Below are 25,197 nucleotides of genomic sequence, written 5' to 3'. Positions count from 1 at the left end.
ATGGTATGTACCAGTGGTAAATGCATAAGGGAATTCCACGGAGCTCGTCAAGAATTGAAGTAAAAGAAAAATACGAAACTGTTTCAGAGAAAGTCCTCGTACAAAAAAAGTATATGTATAGACAGAGGGACATAGTGATTAAGGCATGCCGAGATATACTACACTACTGTAAACTTCGTTTGTAGAATGGTACATGCATAGAAAGTAGTTCTCTTGGGTGTTACTGTTGTTGTAGAAAATGTTGTAATTATCACAATGATATGCATGTAATATGTGTTCATGTTTTTTTTAAATAATATTTGTTATTGCACTAATAGTTGGTATTGATGTTGTAGAGGTACTATATGGTAAAGTACCTGTATAAGCTATTGTACTTATTCTTTTAGTAGTAATTATACACTTGTAAATGTTTATCATGCTGCAATAATAATTTGAGATTACAAGTTGAAGTGAAGCGGTCTTATTTAAACAATAGTTGTTACATCAACTACTGAATAGTTAGAGTAGAATTTCTTTTACACTGTCTATTGAAGGAGAAAATAAAGTTTACATTCTAGTGTCTATTGAAAACAAAAAAATACGGTAGAACTTATATTAAATATTGAAGGCGTAAAATAAGACCCTCTATTTAAAAAAAAAAAGGTTATAATTCTATTGTCTTTTGAATGCGAGGTTCTAAGACAAATTGTAATATCGGTTAAAGAGGAATAGCAAAATTCCTTCTGTCCTTTGAAGACAAGCTCAATCGAGATATTGTAATATCCCTTGAAGGAGACACATGTATAGAAAATATTATTAAAGAAGTAAAAATAGGAATTATACTGTCTTTTAAAGAAGTGAAAATAGAAATTCTACAGTTTTTTAAAAGAAGCATTTAATATACTAAGTAGAAATTCTACTGTCTGTTAGGAATAGTTGGAATGAAAAATGTGGAGATAACGAACAGTATCAAGCTCAAAAGTCTATTAAACAATACAAAATAGGAGCATAGCGAACACGGACCTCCAAAACATCAGAGGTGGGATCAGGTGCCATGGACAAGTGAGCATCCCCTGCCGACCGGTCAAACCCACCGTGTGCCCCTTGTCATGAGCGGGAAATAACGGAAAAATCCGTCGACAATTCAGTGTGTATGTAATGGCCTAACAATTAGCTAGTATGAAAAACATCAGTAAGCATTTAACTCAATGATAAATTGTATTTGCTGACAAGCTCATTGTATCGACCATAGAACTTACGAAATGGTGATTTTAAACGAGACTGCTGATATACTTGTTTCATCAACTTGTTTGTCAATAAGTTACATCTGTTGAATGAGAGCCAATGGTATAAAATCTTCTCTCTATATTTGTTTGTGGTGTTATTGCCATAAGTAACCTCGGTTGATATTTGGTTCAGCTGGAGCATTCACTGAATCTAAGAAATCCTTTATGATTCATATACGAAAAATCACGCTTTGCACCAATCGATTCTAGCTATTAATTTGCGCCTACATAACATAGATTCATTTCAAATAGTTTTTTCAAACTTTTAACTACTTGTAATTCCTGATCATTTTAATACGACATTACTTACATAGGTACGTAAAAAATAATCACAAGTACTAAATTCTTCGCTTTTCAATAGACGTATTTGTGCCTATTTCAAAGAATTCTTTAAAAATAAAACCATTTGAAAACATAGGCATAATTTTTCTATCGCTTTTTATCCGACATACCTATGCAATCGGTATTTGACAAACTGCCTTTTGATTTTGTTGACTTTCCAGCTTGGCACTTTGCACACGTAGCATCCTCTTCAAATTCTTTGTATGTACCCATAGGACAGTCAAGACATTTGCTTCCAACATAATCTAAATATGTTCCTGGCGGACAGGGCACTATCAAATTTATCGTGAAATGTAAACAATGTAATATTAATTTGAAATTGCAAAATTACAATGAATGGTAATTCATAAATCTCTCTCTCTCAATCTCTCTCTCTCTATATAAATATATATCTTACCACACGAAATTGTTGAAGATTTCCAAGCAAATCCTGGTTCACATGTGCCTTTCATTTCCTCCATTTTGAAACTTTCGGTGTCGACTTTTATATTGCCTATATCAAAGCTGCCGTTCTTAGCACTCTCCTTCACGACAGTCATGTAATTGTTTTGAATATTTTGAACAATATGTTCAATATTCGTAGAATTGGAACTTAGGAAATGTGTATGCAATGCAAATTCAACTTTCAGTGCAGCAGTATTTCCGGTTGATCGCCTTCTTCGACTTGAAATTTCACCACATGAAACAGAAACATTAGCGATATTGCAAGAAATTTCATTGGGGCATATTCCATCAAAACCTCCATTATCTTGCATATCCCTTATATTTGTGATAAAATTTGTTCTTATCTCCTCCTGCACTGTTATGTTGTTGCAGTCTCCAGTGTAGTAATAGAAATTCATCAAAGTTTTTGATTCAGACGGAAGTCGTTTAACTGAAAATAAATGAAACAGTCAACTACTCAGGAGGTTTCATAAATAAATAATAAAATAATTACATTTTCAACAGTGAAATACTGTGATTTATTTATTGAATAAAAATGATATTCTTAGCAAATCTGTTACTAAAATCCATCTTACAATGTTTTCAATATTTCTTACAATTGCTAAACTATGACGTCTCAACTGCTCAACTATGACGTCACATCCTGTGATACTGTATTAATTGAGAAAAGACAGAGGCAAAGGGAAAAATCAAAGAAAATGTAATAAACAGAGAATTCCATGAGTTGTACATGTAGTTTGATATAGAATTTATTTAACCCGTGAGACAGTATTATTTATTTTTTTTTACAATTGTACTAGTGCATCGCACTCGTGAAGATATCAAAAATCCCGTCCCATTCTTCAAATAAATTCTATATCCAACTACAAAACAAAACATTAAATCCCCTATATATATATATATATATATATATATATATATATATATATATATATATATATATATATATATATATATATATATATATATATATATATATATATATATATATATATATAGGATATTCAATGTTTTGTAGTTGGATATGGAATTTATTTCACGAGTGGGACAGGATTTTTGATATCTTCACGAGTGCGATGCACTAGTACAATTGTAAAAAAAAATAAATAATACTGTCTCACGGGTTAAATAAATTCCATATCCAACTACAAAACATTGAATTTTCTGTTTATTACATTTTCTTTGATTTTCCCTTTGTCTCTGTCTTTTCTTAAGTAACACAGCGTTATAGGCTGTGACGTCATAGTTGAGCGGTTGAGATGTCATAGCTTAGCAGTTATGAGACGACCTATTGAAAACATTGTAACAAGGATTTTAGCAACATATTTGGGAAGAAATTGATAGTTTTAGTCTCTATCAAGATAGTTTAGTCACTATCTCTATCTAATTACAAGCCAGAATTTTTTTTTACTTACGTTGATATCCTTTCACACTGTGAGAGAATATCACTTTGGTATCCTTCACACTGTGAGAGAATATCACTTTTATTCCATAAATAAATCACAGTAATTCACTGTTGAAAATGTAATAAATAAATATATATATTGTATTGAGGATGTCTACTATTATTCGTGCACTCGACTATCGTTCGGTCATACCGACTATCCACTAATATTATTTAGTCGGTAACTCGTTGAAATATGCATGCTACTCTATTGATAGTAATTTTAATTTCAAGGTAATAAAACTGTTTTCAACTTAGTTATAATTCCTAAAGTCTTCTCGTGATTTAAACTCGCGAAATGGTAAGCCTTTTAAAAATTATTGTTCTCAGTAAGGAAATCATCTTTATGTTGATTTTTTGATCCTCCAAACTGAAACGTCCATATCCCTAAATCGTTTTGCAATTTAAAACCAATGAACGGCTAATTCTGAGAGTTCAAACACATCAGAATATCACGGGATACCCAAACTAATTGTTCAATAAGAAACTTGTATTATGTTCAAATGTCAATCATTCTGTCTAATGAACTTCTTGATTAAATTCCCACCAAGTTGGCAAACTTTTCTTTGTCCAATTCTATCTGCGCAATGCAGAGTGACAAGATCGATATTTATTATACATGTATTCGACATTTTACAGTCGCTGTAAAAAAGAGTTTCTCGTTGATACGCATTTACCGCCAGTTTTTTGGAACATGTAGATGTAAGTAATTTTAACTTGAATTTTCTAGATAGGAAACCGTCTGTCAACGAATCTGCTAGGGGCAAGTAACCGTTCTGTTGTAGTACTATATCAGAAAATGAAGTTTTTGTCCGATATTAGTGTTTCCCTTTTAATTTGGCACGAAGATTAACATTAAACCATTACCCCCACCTCTTTACAAACACACACGAGGAAAAGCTACCTAAGTAACAAAGGATTTGAAAATTAAAAAAAGTTAAGGGTGAAATGTTTTGATTTTTATACATACATGTAGTATCTATCATTTATTCTTCATTTCAAAATTGAAAGGAAAATTGTGAATAGCTAGCGCTTTCATTGAATTGAAACGGGGCATACTAAAACACAAAAATAGGAATGATAAGCTTAAGTTGCGATAAGCTTACAAAATATCAACCAATAATTTTTGTATACTGTACGTGTTTTGTGACATTGAACACTTCATACAATATGAAAGAGTTTATCTTTTTCCTTTTTTTATTTCATTTAACACAAAACATTGTATAATTTTTATTCAATTAACCTTTCAATTACATTATTCAAGATTTGGGGGATGGTGGCGGTACCCCCTTATTTGATCATAAGTATAAGATTCATAAATCATTATTTTAGTATGAGATATCGCATTAATTATACCTAAAATATAGCTAAAATAAGTCTAAAACTACTTCCAAAAACTACAAAAACTTGAGAGCATCTGGGGGGTTTTCCCATTGGCTCCCATCCCTACCCCTAACTGGTTGGGAACCCCCCTTTTCAGGAATCCTGGATCCGCCACTGTTATTTACCGTTACATGTATTAATTAACACAGTGAATAGCAAAAAGGAATAACTTTTTTACTTCTAGTAGAAAATGATTGTACTAAAGAACCTTTCCCATGCAATTTCCAGAACACTTGACCAAGTGGTTAAGAATTTCAAAATTTTGTATAAATATACCTCCTTTTTATACAACTTTGTACTCTGTTTGTCTCCAAAATTTGAAATGATGACTGTGGAAAATACCCCACTTCCCGAGAAAAAACACACATACTTATAAATAAACAAATATTAGCTTATAGAATCTGAAAATAAAAGTACTAGCTACAACAAGTTTTAAGCATTTAACCATATTTTAAGAAAAATAATTTTAGTTTACAAAAGGTTAATTATACAGTGTTCATTAAAGGACAGATGAAATTCTGGTTAGTCACACAATCACACTTACATCTATATATTTGCAATTATCGGTCTGAAGACTGAAATATCTTAAAACTTGTGAATTAAAAAATACTTATTAAGCAGTTTAGTGGCAAAAATTATATTTGTGGATCTATCATTAATTTTTCAACATTACAAAAATACATGATTACGTTTACAATTTTAAAGACGTGGTTATCTGTAGAATTATTAAAGCATGAATTAATTAATATTAACCATTTGATTTGCAATTATCTTGAAGTGTGGAAAAAATGACTCATTCAAGTGTCCAGCGATGCAAAGCAAACAATGTGCTCTAATTAGAGTAAATTAACGGTTTAGCATTAGAAACTGAAAATCGTACATAGTTTGGAGGTTCATTTGGTTTATTGGTTTATAAATTTATCTTATAGACGAGGATGATCTTTACTGTGGCGCTAATATTTTAACTGTGGCGGAACTACATGTAAGGCGCTAATTTTTCAACTGTGGCGCTAAGGAATTTAACTTCGGCGGAGCCGCCACGTTAAACGGCCCATGAAAAACCCTGTAACGCACCTTTATGAGTGAAAAATTCTCGAACGGCACGTAAAACAACATACAATCAATCAGTCAATCAACCCAACTAATTTTAGAGCAAATATATTCTAAATGACATTTAACCAAAATATATCTTAAGGTATCCGAACCATATTAGGACCTAATTTGGTAAATTTCAAAAATGTAAATACCTAAGCAGTAATTATTCAATGAAGATTGCAGTTAGGTCTATTGGGACGAGCACATTTTTGAAATGAAAATTTAGATGCTACGAATGTCACGAAATACTGTGGTGGAAAGATATATTTAATCATTAGGGTTAAAAAATCAATTGAAACTAGACTTTTACCTGATAAAATTTTAAGATTTAATTTTTATTGATTAAATCAAAGGAGGATAACTCTTCAAAGACAGGGCAAGGTCATAAATTAGGGCATATTCCACTCTTACATAGTGAAACTAAAACGTGAAAATTATATCTAAATATTCGGTCTTTACATATCTGTTATGCATTCATTTTCCTTGGATCTGAGGCTATTATGGGTCGGATATCTTAAAATGAACTTTAATTTCCACCCAAAAAATTACAGTATAGTTTTATTTAAGGATTCATAACACACACAAAAATTTGATGCATGGATATTTTTTGACTGAATTTGAGTAGAAATAACATAATTATGCAATAAATCCCTAAAATATAAAGAAATTGTAAGTTTTCTTTGGTACTTAGATACTGTATGCGACTTTGTGTCATTTTCTATGTAATTCTGTACAAAATTTTCCACATATTTTTAACTTTGTGACAAAATCTTGCAAAATTCTCCCACTTTACTTGACAAACATTATTCAGGTTACCTATCTGAATATACATATAAAACTATGAGAAATATTGCTGATTTGTGAAAAAAGTTTGTGTTACTTATCCTTGAATTCAAAACAAATCCGCAACAATGATCCTTCTTTTACTCAGACATGGAATTTTACTTTACCTGTGCAATTTGGAACAATATTGGAGGGAATAAATGTTCCCTTTGTTTCTGAACAGACGTATCGACCAGAAAACGCCTTCCCCCCTGTGCCAACAGCTCCATGTGGGATATCGTACCCATCCATGCATTGCATTTGACAAAATAAACCGTATATCCAGGCATCACAGGCAATGGCACCATTGGTTGGCGCTGGGAGAGGTTCACAGGGATTCTCTACAACAAATGCTCATTTCATATCAATTTGTTTTTATTGGTTGATAATTCAGCAGCAAAAGGGACAGGAACACAGTCAAACCACTTATTATAAACGCTGATGCACTTGAATTGGATTTGTAAAATAATAGAAATACTCAAGTTTACTTAAATTTATATTCCACCACTGATGTTCTTAAAGGTCTGTGTTTGCGCTGCTTCAAATTTATATTGTTTCAGTTGACCTTCTGAGCTTGATTACTGTTCGTTATCATCATATTTCAATCTATATCCTATATAGATTTACTTGTCTTATTCATATTTTATATACTTTCTGTTCACAATCATATTTGATCAGCTTTGCACGACTGATGCAAATGCTTAAACTTTATAATGTAAATGGATAATATCTATGCGATGAATCTACTTTACAAATGAAAAATTTTGAAAAGGAAAAAAATCATCTGACCTTTCATAACATTGATAATTATTAAATACAGTCAAAAGTCACATTATTTATAGACTTAATTATTTAAAAATCTTTGTTTTCTCTTTAATTGAAAAAATGAAACTTTACACTTACTTTTACAGTATGGCTTCTTTTGACCGTAATTCCATTCACCTCTCACCGTTGTCTGGCCTTTTCTCTCGCAATGTATGGTTGTATTTCCTACCACTTTAAAATTTCCACAGTTAATATGGCATTCCACTCCAGAAGATAAACCATTGGGGCAGTCTACATTCATGTACCGATCTGGAAGAATTGGCCATCCACAAGATATTTCTGAAATAAAGACGAATAAACAATACTTTCAAAGCAGACTTAGAGTAAATTGTGTTTGAAATGAAATGAAGGATGCATGTATATTATACACAGGACAACCATGCACGATGGCATACTTTCTGTCGTGCGTCAAAATATCTGTGTTATTTTCTGCTAACAATATTTAAAAGCTATACAGGTGGACTACACCTTCATGCACAATTCTCTTCATTGGTTTGATAACTGCAGTTTTCATGGTCATTTCAATTCAAATAATATGTAAAAAAAAATCCAAATGAATAATTTCTAAAACGAGGCAAGCTATCGACAAACAATTACCTTGACAGCAAATACAACCTATCATTAAGCCAACTGCTGACTGACATTTTTCATACTAATTGTTCGGCCATTATTTGTTATCTACATGTACATGTACCTCATGCATAGCTCTGATCCTTCGACGTATTTGGCTCCAGTCTTTGGCACCCCTTTTTCAGCTCTTCAATTTTTTTAATACAAATATTCAATAACAAACGTAAATGGTTATCTCTTATTGCCCGACATTTTTCATGGCAAATGCATAAGAAAATAAATTACGTAATGAAATACATTTTTTCCACCTGGATCTGTTGGTCTTAAGATACATCCTTTTCTAGATATTTAATGAGTCTTGGCATATTACATGTACATGTACATATAAACATACTAATTACTCTGTGTAGTGAGTTTTGATTTTGAGGGTGTTGCCAAAGATTAAACAATCTATTGGGTTTTGAATTTTGGTTAGAATTAATAATCATATCTTTTGTCAAGAACAAAGGCGTTAAACACTTAATTTCGAGGAAAACAGCAGATGGAAGGTCGTACGTATCACAAGCGATTGATATTTTCTCCCCCGGAATAGGAAGCTCCATTGTTTTCCCCAATTGAAACATGGTTCCTATTTTTCAATAAATAGTAAGTTCAAACCTTGTAGATGAAAGAACAATCCGTAGTAATAGCACTTATCTGAAATGTTATCCATACATGTGTTATCATCGTCTGTGAATTTCTGATGATAACAAATATCAATTTAGAATCGGACGTTGGTTTAACCTTAACTACAATCATTGAATTCTAAAAACATACCTTCAACCGTTACCAAGAAATTGCAATCGTAGTTTGGGTTTCCAGATGAATCTATTGCTATGTACTTTATCTTTGTGCTTCCAACATAGAACTTTGAACCATTCCGAGGTCCTTCTGTGTGTTGGATAGTCACAGAGTCTCCCGAGTTGTCCACAGCTCTTGGCATAACCCAAGTGACATGTGTGAAATTGGCGCGTGCATCAGCAAAAACTTTTATGTTTGAGGGACAAAACACAAAAACAGGACTCGTAACATCTGTTGGCATAAATATATTACTTTTAGTGTGTTTATTTGCTAAAGCAGTCGGTTGAACATTATTATTTTTTAGAAATAATTGAATGCATACTTCTGTCACGAAAATGTAACTCCAGTCTTGCAAGCATTCTTTATTCGGCATATGTTAAGTATTGTTTCTAGATTATCTTTTTTGTGTCAACATTGTATGTCAACATTGTTCAGATCATAATTTATTTCGTCTTTTTAAGCATAAACAGTGACTGTCGTAGTATAAATTATTATAATATAAAATATTATAAATAATTATATGCACGGCAGTAACTTTTTTCATGTACACTGTACATCATATGAAGATATACCTTTACAGTCAGGTAATTTTGATGACCAGGACTTGTCAGCTTGGCAAGTGACACTGTTGATTCCTGGTGACAATGTGTACCCCTGTTTACATTCTGCGTGGCATTGCGATTCATATGTGTAAGCATTACAAGAAACTGCGCCATTTTTCACCTCCAGTTTACTGTCATGTTTATCGCAAGTTATCTCTGTGTAATCAAAGGTCATTAACATTGAATTTTTGAAGTTGACTATATATATATCATATCGGTACAAAAGAAAACTTAATATAAAATTCAAGATCTAGTAAGACCTGTAAGGAACATACAGTTTCTCAAACTTGAAAAATGAATTTCTTTAATAATGCTTAATTATCACATCTTTCTAAAATAAGTTGTAAACTTTTGTGCCTCTCTAATCGAAGATTCGGGGGCATATAACTTTTGCCCTGTCCGTCCATCTGTCTGTCTGTTTGTCCGCAAAAACTTTCATCTTGTCCATAACTTCTGATTAGTTGGAGCTATGCCTCTCATATTTCACATGTGTATTTCTTGTGACAAGACCTTTATTTGGTTACCATCATACTTGATCTTTTGACCTTGGAGTTCGACCCACTTTTGCAAAATTTTATCCAACTTTAACCTTGGCCATTACTTTTGAACAGTTAGTGCTAGGGCTTCCATACTTAACATGTGTAATCCTTGTGACAAGACCTTCCTTTAGATATCAACACCTTTGATCCTTTGACCTTGACCTTAATTGGAGTTTGACCAACTTTTGAAAAACTTTAATGACCTTAAAAACGGTTGGTGCTAGGACTTTTATATTTTTAATGGGTATTTCTTGCGAGAAGTCCTTTCCTTGGGCACCATTATTTTTGACTTTGACCTTGATGTTTGACTTACTTTTGAAAAACGTTAACCTTTATATCTGGTGTATTTCTCGAGAGAAGACGTTACTTTGGGTACCAAAATATTCATTTGCATTTGATAAAGTTTAACCTTTGCTATAAGTTGCCAACCGTGGCATCAGTGTTTCACAAACAGTGTTTCTTGTTCTGTTTACTATACAAAAATGCTTAAAAATTGTTTTAAACTATCATTTTCAAAATTTAGAAAATCAGCTATTAATTTTGGACTTTTAAAAATAGTATTAGATTGAATCATATGAAGAAATAAAAGTATTTTCACGACATTTAATTTGAAATGTGAAGGATAATCTGGATGCCATCATTCAATCTGTAACAATACCTTTCAGAATGTACAACGGTTTTTGAAGTCCATGCTCTGACCTTAAAGTTTGACCTACTAGTTGTCAAAAATATTACCTTTCGTGATAGCTTTTGCATGAGAGAATTAAGACAGGGATTAAATATATCACAAGTGCACTACCTGTGATAAATACCTTAATTTCCAAACGTATTAATGATTTTTTTTTTTACTTCATGATATAATTTTCAAAAACTTTAATTTTGGCCGTAATTTTTGATCTAGAATATATTTCTATAAAAATTTATATTTTTTTAATAGCATGATGAATAGATAAGAAAAGACGAGACATTTACAATATGCAATAAAACAGGTATTCTACCTGAGTAGAATTTCATTTCTAAAAATAAATGTGTTAGTAAAGGAAATAATTCTTTATCTTTAAGATAAACTTAAGCTTAGAAAGTTGAAGATTTTAATTTTAATTCCATAATAAACCAATTTTACTGATTTACAAAATATCGAAACTTTTTTGTTTATCAAATCAGTGAAATTTCTGATTACATTCATGGCATTTGTTTTTATACTAAATTTGACTACAGAATATTCTGTCTACATGATCAATACATAGGGCTCACGGTGGGAAAGACCAGTCGACAGGGGATGCCTATTCCTCATTAGGAATTTCCAGGAGACTGTTTTTTATGCCCCTGTCCACCCATGAATACATGAAGTGTTACTCAGCACTTTGTTTAGGTCCCCACTCCCCACCCAGTGATTATCATTAAAACACATTGAAGAAAATATAAAACAAATAATGAACTTACTCTTGCAGGGTTCAATTTCCCCATTAAATGATCCAGAAGCCAAACAAACCAGTGATGCGTTTGTTTCACCCGATAATGTTTCATAACCAGTATAACAGCTTAGATGACAATTGTGGCCATATATTGTTGGATACGATTCACATTGTGCCTCAATATTTGCGGGCTCCAAGTCATCTTTTTTAAAAGTTGGACAAGTTATCACTAAAAAGTAATAAATATAAATACAAATATAAGTACTAAAAAGTACATACTTTCTATCCTATCTACAAAATATGTCCTGTGATGATTTTTTCCTATATATTATCGCTCTTGATAAAGTAGAATTGAAAAGCCAAATGACCTAATAGTTAAGAGCTATCCTACAAAGGAGCGTAATTCTAAAATGAAACAGCCCAAGGGCCTCAACTCTCACGTAGATAAAATTAGTTATTCAGGTTCAATCAAGGGTGTACGGGGATTGACCCCGGGTTTTATTCCATACACCCTGACGCCGATGGGGCCTGGATAACGAATTTATTTTACTATGTAAACAAATAAATTCTTGGAAGAACTTTACCAGTTCCAACACTACTGGCCAGAAAAACGCGCTAAAATATAGTATCACCGTAAGCGACTTCAATATATACATGTATGAGATCGCGTGAGCAATCCAAAAAATAAAAAATACGATGTTTTTGGCCTTATTGTATAAAGTTTTGTTCAAAACTGCGATTTAAACGAAGTTTGTAACCTTGTTTTCTGAAAAAAAAAATTACTATTGTTTATTCAGTGAAAAATCGATAAAAATAATTGTCAACAAAGCGCGTGCGCATGCATGCCTAGTAACGTTTATTTCGAACATACGCATTTTCTCATGTTAAGAAACGAATAGGATCCTTAATTGAATAAAGATCTTGCCAAAATATTCATTCGGAAATTAAGGTATTTTTTCTTTAAAAATCTAAAAGAACAATACACTAATCATAATCTCCCGGATGGTATGCTAGACTAACCCTAATCGTAAAATAATGTGCGAGTACTAATCATACTCTCTTCGATGGATGCGAGTTTTATCCTAATCAGTCGAATACTTGTGCAAGAACTAACCCTTATCTCTCAGTGGGTTGCAAGACTAACTAGTCAGGTATACATGTACGTACCGTGCAAGACTATCCCTTATCAGTCGAGTGACGTTAATCTTATGTCATAGCGAGTGAGCGCGCGGACCTTGCGGATCTGAGGATCGGTAAAGTAAAATTCAACCAATTTTTTTTGTAAACCCAAATCCATGGTATTTTAAACTACCGATTAGATTCACTACGTTCTATAATTCATCATTAAGTCATGTTATTTGCTTTTTTGTGATAAAGGAATACACCTGTGAAATATGAATCAAGGATATCAACAATCTCGTTTAAGGACAAACGCAACGTATCTTACCGAATGCTATTTTTTTTTTCAAGATATTCTTAATTTAAGATTAAAATGCCATCAGATACCAGGGGTTTTGAAAATATATCATTGATGAAAATTCAAGTACAATTCAAAAATATATATACAAAAATTACTAGACATACATGTATATTCTAGATGGTTTGTTTATCCAAAATTGTTTTAGAAGAAAATACTGTATAACAGCATATATAAACATTAAAATGTAGCACACATTTCCTTCAAGTATTGGAACTTTTCAACTCTAGGGAAAAAGACAATAAAGTTCAAACTACGTTGCATATGTCCTTAAAGCTGAACATGATTCATAAAGGATTTGTCCGCCATATCCGATGGGTCTCTCGCTATATCTGAGGAGCCCTATATAAAGCCTCTCACTTAGTCACTGTTCAGTGTAATCAATCGTCACCGTTGTAGACGGACGAATGCTATACAGCACTCGGTATCAACAAAAAATAATTGGGTACTTCTTCTAATGCAGGAGAGTAAGATACCAAAGAAACTTACAACAGTTGCAAAGGTCAGTGCAGTATACAAACAATTAAACGCAAATACACATAACTACAATAAAATGTAAACAAAGGTAATGCAAGATAACGAGCACGAACACGGATCGCCATTCCAAGCCGATACCCGTGACAATAAAGCAGTCAGGTGTAACAAATGCGAAGAGTATAGTCCGATGCTGATATCGTAGCAGGCTTCTAAGTGGCCTCTAAAATTTAGGCGCCAGCTGGCGCCTTAACAAAAAAATTTAGTCGCCAATGCAAATTTTTAGTCGCCAGGCAATTTTTCTAAGGCGACAACTTTAAATGTTTATAGAATATAGGGTCCCATGACGTGACTAAGAAAACATGACATGTCCATTGCTAAAGATAATTTCTTCTTCTGTTAAAATTCTTTTCGCTTTTTCAGAAAAATTGTTAAAAATGTGAAAATTTCCGGAATTCGAAGATCGCCAAGTCAATTTAAAATGGTCGCCAATTTGGTGACTTATGGAAAAATTTTAGGCGCCAATCAAAAATTTTAGGCGCCATGGCGACTAAATTAGTCGCCAATTAGAGCCCTGCGTAGATAGTAATATCAAATATGGCGTTTGCCTATTTACGAGTCGTGTTCAGCTTTTAAGGTCAAGATCTAGTAAATGAAAAGAGCCTACATATTTCTCAAACTTGAGAAATAAATTCCTTTTATGATGCTTTACAACTATAGCTCGGTCAAATAAGGTGTATCGGGGCATAATTTGCAAGAAAACGAGACGAAAAACCATCTTGTAAACTGTCATTTTCAATGAAAAATTAAGAAAGCCAGTCACGAATATTGGAGTTTTTTCCATATCAGACGAAGGAAATGTATTCAGTTTGCCTACAGTCTCTCAGAAAACGGTAATTTGTATGTTCCTAGCCTCTTCTTTAAAATAATGTAAAATTGAATATAGGTATCGGGATTACTTTTCACATGATTTCAAATTGAATGCCATGAAAATACTTTATTTTCTACATAATTCTATTGGAGCTGTAGAATACGGGAAAAGGAAAGTTTAAATTGATTATGACGTCATAATGGATCTAGCACCGAAAAGACGGTCTAAAGTCATTTACTAGATCTTGACCTTAAGTCAACATTTCTAATACAATCCGACGTCAAGTCGAATGTTGATTGACGTATTTCAATCAAATTGTTAGGCCATTTTTTTCACTCAGAATTGTCCACGGATTTTTCCGATTTCCCGATCACGACAAGGAGCACAAGGTTTATAAAAGCGCTCGGCAGATTGATCTGCACACATCACTGAGCACGGACTGACAATACTGTTGAGTTGGTTTTGCTTTCTCACATGTCTACTCTGAATTTGCTGGATTATAGTTATTTTACATTAATACACAACAAAATTTCTACTTTTCTTCAGTATTAAGGATAAAGTTTACTTTGTGAAAGTGGATGGATGTGCCAATCAAACGCGTCCCGAAATTCGTAGTTTCAATAATTTCTAGATAAAATAATTTTTTCATTATTTTTTCGTGTGAAATGCTATAGCAATATTATAAGTCATGATATTATACAGAAAATTTGACAGAATATTAACTTCAAATCTGTGTCTAAGCCCCTTCAAACAAAGAATTAATACTAGAGCTTATGTAATAGAGCAAATGTTTCACCTCTGTTTTCAGAGGTTTCTGCTCATAACTTGTTTTGTTAAATGGACTTCAGAGAATCGATCGTTATCTTCACATTTCATTACACATGTATTTCACTGTATCAATAATGAACAATCGCATCTCATTCATCTTATTAGTACATACTGTATAATTATGTAAAACCAATTTTGAGGACCAGTCAAGCACCATGACAACCCTCTTGTAGTATCATAAACTACCATTAAGTCAAGTATGTACACATAATTTCAAAGGGGTACTTAATGTATTGATTTTACCTGAAAAAAATATTTTAAAATTGCAACTTCTTCTTTCACCATATTCATCGCTTGCTGTAAAAGACAAACTCCTCGTGCGTGTAACTCTGAGTGGGTTAGGAATACCTGCTGGAGACACTTCGACACTGCAAACAAAATTGATGGATACCTAATAAACACGACTTCCTTATCAATGATAAGACCTTACACTCAGAAGAGGAATAAAAAGTCATTTATTTAGTTAAAGAAATAACAGAGTAATTAAACACACCATATAAAAATAACAAAAAATAAGACTTATAAAAAGATATGAAACGCGGTTTTCGAAAAATGAATATGCAATGCTTATAAAAATGTGTTACATACTAAACGTAATAAGAGAGATATAACTTCTTTAAGGAGACCCCCCCCAATAATTTTGCCGATATATAGAATACTATAGAAATTATAGCTACCATATCCTTGTTCCCCCTCAATAATTACGCCCGATGACCTTTTTTTTTTTTTGCTTGTCAAGGAATTTTTGGTAGTTGATAGTTCCTCCCAAATGAAAATGTATTGTATGTGCCCTTCCAAACTGAAATTGTTTCCTACGGGCCTGTGCTCTCAATTACGCAAACTATAAAATACATGTAATGTTTGCTTGCCCTCTCCCGACTCAGGATGAAAAAAATTGAGTCGGTAGGTAGGTGAAAATTTTATTTTGAAAGAAAATCTTGAATTTTCAAAATCTATTTTCCAGAAAGCGTACAAAATACAATTGCCTTTTGGGGGTTAAAAAAATTTTGTGCTGGGCCATTTTTAGCTAGTCGGTCGGGAGAGAGCAACCTAACAATTTTTTTAAAGTTGGCCTTATCATAAAAAAATGTCAAATTCTAGCGACAGTGATGGTGATGTAACAGAGGTAGGTATTTCAGTTAAGACAAGTTATTCACAAGGGTGAATTATTATGCAGGGTATATATTTTTTTATTGAAATAAAAATAAGTAACCTCAGGTGCCTGTGGTAAAATGTTTAGGGAAAATTTATTTTATGTGTTGTTTCATAAGTTCATCGTAGGATCAGAACTGTCACAGGTGAAAACGTATATAATTCTTATTTTTACATTGCATGGCCGTAGGAACCGGGGGCACGGCAATTTTTTTAAAATTCCTATATAAGTATATTATAGAAAACAAAGCTTGTCCCCTCAATAATAACGTATATCTGATAACTTTTTATGCGTGATAAGTTAAGGAACTTTTGCTTGGCAGCCCTTCCTCCCCCCGAAATAACATTTCTTTGCTGTGCCCCCAAACTAAAATTGCTTCCTACAGGCCTGCATTGAATAAAATCTTTGTCATAAGACACTCTCGTACCAAAATAATTTTAAAATCAATTACATCTTCCTAATTTAGTTTTTTTTAAAATAAAGAAAAATGTTTAAATGTTACTATATTCTGTTTTCTGGTGCTTTTGTGGTAATTGTTTTACGATGCCGACACCAAGAGAAAATACATGATGCAGAAAAACAAATATTCTGGACAGTAAAATTGAAGAACAAACACTTGCGTGCATGATTGAACACGAAGGTTTTATTGTAAACTAGTTGAATAAATATATTTTGGAAACAATTTACTATGAATATATTCTAGAAAAAGGACAATTGGAGGTAAATGAACGCATTCATGAGTAAGTCATTTCTGAGACGGATATTTTACTATACATTCTAACAAGAAATGAATTCGCAAAGTCTGTATAATGTCACAAGAAAATGCCTCATAGATACGAAGTGGAGGGGGTGCTCCCATGACTTTTTCCTAAAATTAACTTTTTTTTTGTTTTGCTTTTTTTCAATAAGTAATTTCTTGCTTTTAATTTGAAATGAACATTTTCATGAAAGGCTTGTAACAAACTCCCTCCTCGTTTTGTTACAGTACATTCAATCTCCCACACTTCAATATATCCAATTTTTTAGTCAGAAAGACTTTAGTTCGGATTTTTTTTGTCTGTCAAAAGTTTATCAAGCATCCTTTTAGCTTGTCAATTACCCCCCCCCCCCCCATATTTAGTCTCCCCCCCCTTGGATATTGATTCTTTCACCATGCTACACAATTTTTTTTTTATTTCTTTGAAAGAAAAACATTTATGTTATTGCACTTAATGTAAAAAGCGTGTAAATGATATATTTCCTTGATCATTTCCTACTCTACGTTTATTACAGAATGAGATTTGTTGGATGGGTATCAGCGCCTCGGGAAGAGAAACAGATGAATTCTTCAATCTTGTGTAGTAACGAAAATCCGAAAAACCTTTTCCTCCAAACAGTACTGCGGCTATAAATACATGTACCCAATTTAATATATAAAAATATAAATTTTGAAATAAAACCAAGAACTTCGTGAGTCATTTTATATCTAATTAAACTGTAAACTGCCTCATGTAAATATGTCGCTCAGAAAGCTTCGCATGTTGATTGGTAGTCCGAAATATCTGACGTTTTCCAGGCTTTTTTCACGATTTTGATATTTCAAGTGCCTGGCACGTGAAATATCAAAATCGTGAAAAAAAGCCTGGAAAACGTCAGATATTTCGGACTAGTTGATTGGGTTCAAAACCATCTCTTTTTAATTTTAATGTTCATATTTTCCTCAATTTCGGGACCTTCGGAGATAAATACATACGTAGGCCCTGTCCCGACTTATTGTTATAGTTAAAGCACAATTAGCACCACCTCGCCAACGATAATGTGCCAAAATCCGGCAATGAACTTATTAAGTTGTTGTCTCTTATGACGTCACGCAAAAAAGGGAGAGAGGCAATTTATAATAAAAGCTCCACTTGTCACAAAGTTCAATCTAAACGACGTCCTATGATGACAATTGATGACAAAAAAAAAAATTAAACAGACCATAGAATATCATTTATGTTGCGCCCAAGGCTGATAATCATGAGTAATTATGGATTTTCAAATAATAAATATTATATTTGACCTTTAAAGGTCCTAGCATGGCCGTAGGAACGGGGGGGGGGGGGGGGGCACGGTGGGATGTCCCAAATAATTTTACCGATATATAGATTACTATATAATAGTAAACATAGATACTACATGCTTGTGTCCCCTCAATAAAAACGTCTGATGACCTTTTCTTTTTTTATTTTGCTTGTCAGGAAATTTTGGTAGTGCCCCCTCAATTGTCAACTAAAAAATGTATGGCTGTGCCCCCCCCCCCCCAAAAAAAAAAACATAACTGAAATTGCTTCCTACAGGCCTCGGTCCTAGGGCCTAACAAAACTTTAAAACATCCATTGAAGAATGAAATAAAACAAAATAAACTGAGAAATGAAGATATATTGTCCAAAAGCAAGCGAAATAGGATGAATCAAGCAGAGATCAACAAAATAGCTTGTCAGGTTGTCTAGTACTCAGTAATAAATCATAAAGTAGATCAATTTACTTGCCTGTACTAAGGTCCACTTTAATTTTTCATTATCATGCAGACTATATAATAATAATAGGATACAATAGTGCTAGAGAACATGGAGTAAACCCTTCGAATTCCCTTTCACCTAGGCCTCTCTAGGCCTTTGAAGAATATAATATATTGTATTAAGATAAGTATTTTTGTGTCATTTTATTCATCTATTATTTACAAGCTTAAGTCTACCTGACCATTATTTAACAACCATGAAATTACTTTTTGAATTATTATACATTAAAAATTCTTGTTTAATTCTTTTATTCAATTGGACCTTTCATATACAGTGGCGCCGCGGTAATCCGGACGCCAATAATCCGGACGCTTCACCTTCCGGACGATATTTTCTGGGAACCGATTTTTTCCACGTTATTCTGTCTCATTAATCCGGAAATTCGCGTTCCGGATCCGGACGGTCAATTTCTACTACAAAACGTAATAATTTATTGAAAAATGATTCGTTTATCTGGACGGTAATTTTTCGAGGAACGACTTTTCACACCTTTCTTGCAGTAGTGATAATTATTGTAAAAACATGCTTTATGATGCATCTACGGATGCACACTACTAGATTGCTTCAGATGCTGGATATGACCTACATTTCCTTATTGAGTAAGCAGGTTAAAGATTTTGAACCAGGTCTCATTCTAATGTAACTATAAGCCCTATCGTAACCAAACTTGCACTGATGATGCTTCAGACATGGTTCAGATGCCGGATCTTTCTTGCATTTTCCGACTGACTGAACAAAAAATAAGTTTTAGGGCAAGTCCATTCCTTAACGTTATTTATCATGCATAGTTATATTTTTGACTTTCTTTTAAATAGAAATCCACGGTCCAACATGCCAGACAAGCGCCCATATATTTTTGTGTGGTTAAGTAGGGAACGTGGATTGTTTTAAGTCTGGATGTCTAGGCACATACGTCTGCCTGATTAAGGATTAAACACATATTTTTGGCTTTTATACATGAAGTTTGAACTGCGCTCTGGTCTAGCAAATCATATATAATGAATTCTAAAACTCTCTAAATGAGAAGTGACTAGAGTTGGTGAAAGCAACTCAAGTATCTATGGAGAGTTGGGAAGCGAGAGGAAATTAGTCCTGGCTGAGATTCTCTCAGTTATGTTGAAAATATAATGCAGAACTATGTGGGCAAATACTTTTAAGTTTCATAATGAAAAGGAAACATTCTATTATAGATTTTTTCATCATTTGGCTATTCACATATTACGTATCATGATAAAAAATTTTGACTGTAATTAATATTATTCATATTATCAAATACATTGCAATATACTGAAGCCGGAAGGTGCAAGGTAAAAAAAAATATTATATTGCGACCGCCAGAAAAGTTTGTAACGCTTGCCATTGAAATATTGGAGAGGATCGCCATGACCTAGATACAGTGTTCCGCAAATTCGATCGCCATTTTGGTGTGCACAATTATCGCAACATCAAGAGACAGGAATTTTTAAATACCAAGAGAGGTTAGAGCACAATTATGGACTATATCTCGGAGCTCGGAAAGCAGAATTTTGTGAGTAAGGTGAACATAAGGAAGGCTTCATATGTGACATGATTATTAACGGTGTTAACGACAGGAAGTGCTCAGAGAAATTAATGGAAATTTCAGCTGCCGACTTGAATCTAGACAGAGTAATTCAGACATGTCGAACTAACCAGCGCACATCTGAAAAACTTGGATGCAGAGAACCCAGCAGTAAATCGCGCACACATGCGTCATGAGAAAACAAGGACAAGTCGGCGACCAACAAGGGGAGGTAAATATCAAGGCACTCATCCGTTTTGTATCAAATGTAGCAAACACCATGCGAGTGTAAACTGTCCGGCTTATAACAAGTATTGTGATTCATGTGGCCAAAAAGGGCATTTCAAACATTCAACCTTGTGTCGAGGACGCAGTACACCAGCCAGAAATTTCCGTAGAGGCAGGAGTAGGTTCAGAGGCAGTGGACATGCACCGCAGCGATCAAGAATATATTACGCAGAAGATAACAAATATCAGGATACTCAAGAATTGGAACAAATGTTTGATCAGTGTACGTTTCAGGATGTGTGGACAGCTCAAACAGATTCCAGCCAAGAGAAACTAAGTGATGGGAAAGTCACCTTTGACGTCAAAGATAGGAAACTTACTCTAGATATTGACAGCGGAGCGCAGTGCAACATCCTATCAAGAACAAGTGCCGAGAAATTCACACCGATCGCGCCCATTACAGACAGCAATGTTATCATCAATGGAGTGAGCAACACAGCACAAGCATGTGGACAAATATGCCTGCCATGCAGATACCAAGACATGGAGAGAACCATAAACATTCAAGTGATTGACAATCCTCGTCCCTTACAGCTACTGGGGAGGAAGGACAGCATTCTTTTTGGTCTTATAGCCAGAGTAAACAATGTAAGTGTGAGTGACGTCACGGATCAAATTAAGCAAGAATTCACAGATGTTATCGGACAGGAAGTTGGATGCCTACCTGGCGAGTATGAGATCAAAGTTGACAACACTGTAACACCAGTTATTCACGCACCAAGAGCTATCCCTGTAGCCATTCGCGAGCAAGTGAAAAGTGAGTTTGACAATCTTGTTCGCTGTGGATCATTACCCCAGTCAAAGAATCAACCGCAACCGCATGGGTAAACAGTATGGTTTGTGTAAGGAAGAAGAACGGTCGTGTACGAATTTGCATTGATCCATCAGATCTCAATAAAGCGATTAGGCGTGAGCATTACCCTATGAACAGCATAGACGGCATAGTAACCAGGTTACACGGAAGCAAGTTTTTTTCTACCCTTGATGCCAAAATGGGCTACTATCAAATTAAACTGACCAAAGCAAGCTTCTTGTTAACAACATTTAACACGCCGTTTGGAAGATACCGATATCTTCGTATTCCAGTGGGATTAAAATGTTCGGGAGAAGTGTTCCAGAGAGAAATGGTTACTCCTTTGGAAGCATGGAAGGTGTGGAAATCGTGATTGACGATATACTGGTTCATGGGAAGACTCTGAAGGAGCACACAGACTTACTTCAGTACTCAAAAAGGCCTGATCAATTGGTCTGAAATTAAACTCAGCTAAGTGTGTACTTGTGAAGCCAAAAGTAGATTATGTTGGTCACCAACTCACAGGAGAAGGTCTAAAACCGTCAAGAGATAGAGTACGAGCAATTCTTGAGATGAAGGATCCAGAGGATAGAAACGAGCTAGAGACCGTGTTGGGCATGCTCGCATACTTGGCCAAGTTCATTCCAAGACTAAGTGAACTAACATCACCATTACGAGAGCTTAAGACTAGAGACCAGTGGAGCTGGGACACAGAAGCTCAACAGGCATTCGCTAATGCTAAGAAAGCACTTACCTCAACAGATGTCTTGAAGTACTTTGATGCGACACAGCCAGTGACTGTTACAGTTGATGCATCAATGAAAGGTTTGGGAGCAGCAATCTTGCAGAAAAATATTAATGGAGTAGTGGCTTATGCGTCTCGAGCTCTAACCCCAGCGGAGCAAAGATGTGCGCAAATCGAGAAGGAGATGCTTGCAGTATTGTTTGGGTGTAAACGGTTTCACAAATTGCTGTATGGGAAAGCTGACGTAACTATAGAAACAAACCACAAGCCACTGGAAAGCATCATCAAAAAACCAATATACAAAGCACCGATGCGAATTCAAAAAATGACATTAAGACTGCAGTATTAAGAATTTAATCTCATATAAGTAAAGGGGAAGGATTGGCAGATTGTTTGAGCAGGTTACCGTAAAAGGAGAGCGACGGACAAGTGATATACGACGAAATAATGGTCTTTACTGTAGAAACATTTTCACATACAAACCACGAAACCTTAGTAGAAGCCACAAAGAAAGATCAGCAATTACAGACTCTGAAACAAGTTATCTGCCAAGGATGGCCAGACAGGAAATGTGACTTACTACTTGAAGTTCATGCCGTTCTGGGACTTTCACGATGAGTTACATGTATCTACCTACAACGGGTTAATCTATCGTGGAGAACGAACAGTCATACCAAGTGAGCTACGAGCTACAACACTGAAAACTATCCACAGTTCTCATCAAGGGATTCATAAATGCAAACAAAAGGCTAGAGAGCTAGTGTTCTGGCCTGGGATGAACAAACAGATTGAAGATGTTGTTAGTAGATGCAGCGCTTGCTTGATGCATAGGAACAAGCCACAGAAAGAACCAATGATCATCCATCCAATACCTTCACTTCCTTGGAGCAAAGTTGGCACAGATCTTTTTGAGTTTGACAACCACTATTTCCTCATTATGGTTGATTACTATTCGAATTTCATAGAAGTTGCTGAATTGGAACGGGACACGAGAGCAGCAACTGTCATAAAAAAAATCAAAGAGAATATCGCTCGTTATGGCGTTATGGACATACTAGTAAGCGACAATGGTCCACAGTTTTCCTGCCAAGAGTTTAAGGATTTCACAAGGTCTTATGGTATTGAACACATAACATCATCGCCCTTACATCCGCAATCCAATGGCTTGGCGGAAAAGGCAGTTCAAACTGTCAAGAACATTCTAAAAAATGTGCAGAATCTGGAGATGATATACACTTGGGTCTTCTTGATTTACGCAACACCCCGAGGGATTCTGGAATTGGATCTCCGATGCAGCGTCTGATGTCTAGAAGAGCTTAAACATTGACACCTAGCAGTGACAACCTACGTAAACCATGCATCATAGAGCCGAATCAGGTTTCAACTCGTCTAATGGAATACAGACTAAAACAGAAGTTCTATTACGATCAGCACACAAAGCCAAGACAACAGTGTGAGCCTGCCGATTCCATACGCATTCAGACACCAGAGGGTTTGAAACCGGCAGAGTACATCTCGCAAACTGGAAATCCACGTTCTCACCTTGTTAAAGCAGGTATTCAGGCCCGAACATACCGTCGGAACAATTGCAAGTTGATGAAAACCAGAGAGGATCCACACATCATCCAACCAACACAAGAAATCTGCATTCCTCCGATTACTATGGTTCCAAAAGACCATTCGACAAATAGTCCGCTAACCACAAAACCGAACACAGTGCAACAGAATGAAGCAACAGTCAAAAAGAACCCAGTTTTGCCAGTACCAGATACCAACCAACCAAAAACGCGTTCGGGTCGAGCTGTCGTGAAACCTAGGTATCTTTCTGACTATACCGTGTGATTCAGTGAAACTTAAATGGTTGTAAAAGGGCATAATAATCCCTTTATTTGCATGTTCAAGTTGCTAACAATTGTTATGCTTAAGCAAGTAAATTACAATTTAGTTCTATGATATCACTTGGTGAACCTTCTAGTCCAAATTATCTCATGTCTACATATCTTTTCATTTGAATTTTTTGTAAAGGAAAATGTTAAATATTGATTATAAATTAAGTTAATGTATAAACTTTCAATTAATTATGATGTTAAAATTTTCTATATATGTTTACGTTTTTTAAGCTAAATTCATCCTCTTTTTTAAAAAATGGTAACATTTAACACACCAGAAAAAATATCGCACCTTAAAAAAACATTTGCATGAGATAAATACCATTTTCCTTTTAAAAAAAGCTGTTGAAATTGGTTAATTAAGGTCTTCCGTCTTCACGGAAGACCTTATAGTGATTCTACTGTTTCTTCTTATTATTAATATGTTGACGGTGCGACCGTTAGGGCGAGCGCAGATACCTTTCAGTTTTAATTTAGATCGAGCTCGTCAAACCGCACGTGACATTTGCTACGTCTAGACTCTGACGTCATATGACGTCGTATGTATGTTGCATTACCAAAACGAAGTCTGAACAGTGCTATTTTTAATCAAAAACGTTTAATCATCTATGTGTCTGCTATATATCCATTAAATCAAGGTGATTTTATATTTTGTTGAATTTTTGTTGCTATCGCGAAAACGTGGTTTGCGGCGAGATGCAATTCGCTAAGTATTATGTACATGTATATGCAAAGCGCCCCAAATATCGCATATCGAGTGTTATGGGACCACAGGTAACTGTGGAAAAAAATTCACTTGGATCAATGTGCAAAGTCCGAATTTTCTCTTCGCCCAGGCGTTGCTTTAAGATCTCGCAGTGACGAGCAGTTTCGCGCCGCTCGCTGCGCTCGCTATTATTTTATTGACCAAATTTTGTGCAGGCGTTTTCTCGAAATTTGTTTAGTGGTTTTGAGTGAAACTTTCAGAAAAAATGAGTCATTAAATGAACTTTGTTCATCTCAAAGAAAAAATT

The 25,197-nt window shown here is 34.4% G+C and overlaps 2 protein-coding genes and 1 long non-coding RNA gene across 3 annotated transcripts in view; 1 reads left to right on the top strand and 2 right to left on the bottom strand.

The window, feature by feature from the left end:
- Positions 1 to 2,044, bottom strand: part of LOC133175376 (uncharacterized) — a 55,212-nt gene extending 53,168 nt beyond the window's left edge. The window contains exon 1 of the long non-coding RNA XR_009719273.1: positions 2,005 to 2,044. This is a non-coding gene — a long non-coding RNA (uncharacterized LOC133175376). The remainder of the gene's footprint in view (positions 1 to 2,004) is intronic.
- A 56-nt stretch (positions 2,045 to 2,100) lies between these two features.
- On the bottom strand, positions 2,101 to 9,807 carry LOC133175317 (E-selectin-like). Its single transcript, XM_061310411.1, has 5 exons — positions 9,603 to 9,807; positions 7,699 to 7,899; positions 6,924 to 7,136; positions 2,262 to 2,481; positions 2,101 to 2,131 (listed from the first exon to the last, which is right to left on the bottom strand). Exons 1-5 carry the CDS (start codon positions 9,805 to 9,807, stop codon positions 2,101 to 2,103), a joined length of 870 nt encoding a protein of 289 aa, XP_061166395.1.
- Positions 9,808 to 22,887: 13,080 nt separating this feature from the next.
- On the top strand, positions 22,888 to 23,598 carry LOC133175315 (uncharacterized protein K02A2.6-like). Its single transcript, XM_061310410.1, has one exon. The coding sequence runs from the start codon at positions 22,888 to 22,890 to the stop codon at positions 23,596 to 23,598; it is 711 nt and encodes a 236-aa protein (XP_061166394.1).
- Positions 23,599 to 25,197: the final 1,599 nt, after the last annotated feature.

This window comes from Saccostrea echinata, unplaced genomic scaffold, assembly GCF_033153115.1.
Source record: "Saccostrea echinata isolate AGI-Se365-2 ecotype Australia unplaced genomic scaffold, CSIRO_AGI_Sech_v1 ptg000062l, whole genome shotgun sequence".
NCBI classification, from domain to species: Eukaryota; Metazoa; Mollusca; class Bivalvia; order Ostreida; family Ostreidae; genus Saccostrea; species Saccostrea echinata.
Note: the sequence above shows the minus strand (reverse complement) of the source record. Positions and strands in the feature narration are given on the sequence as shown.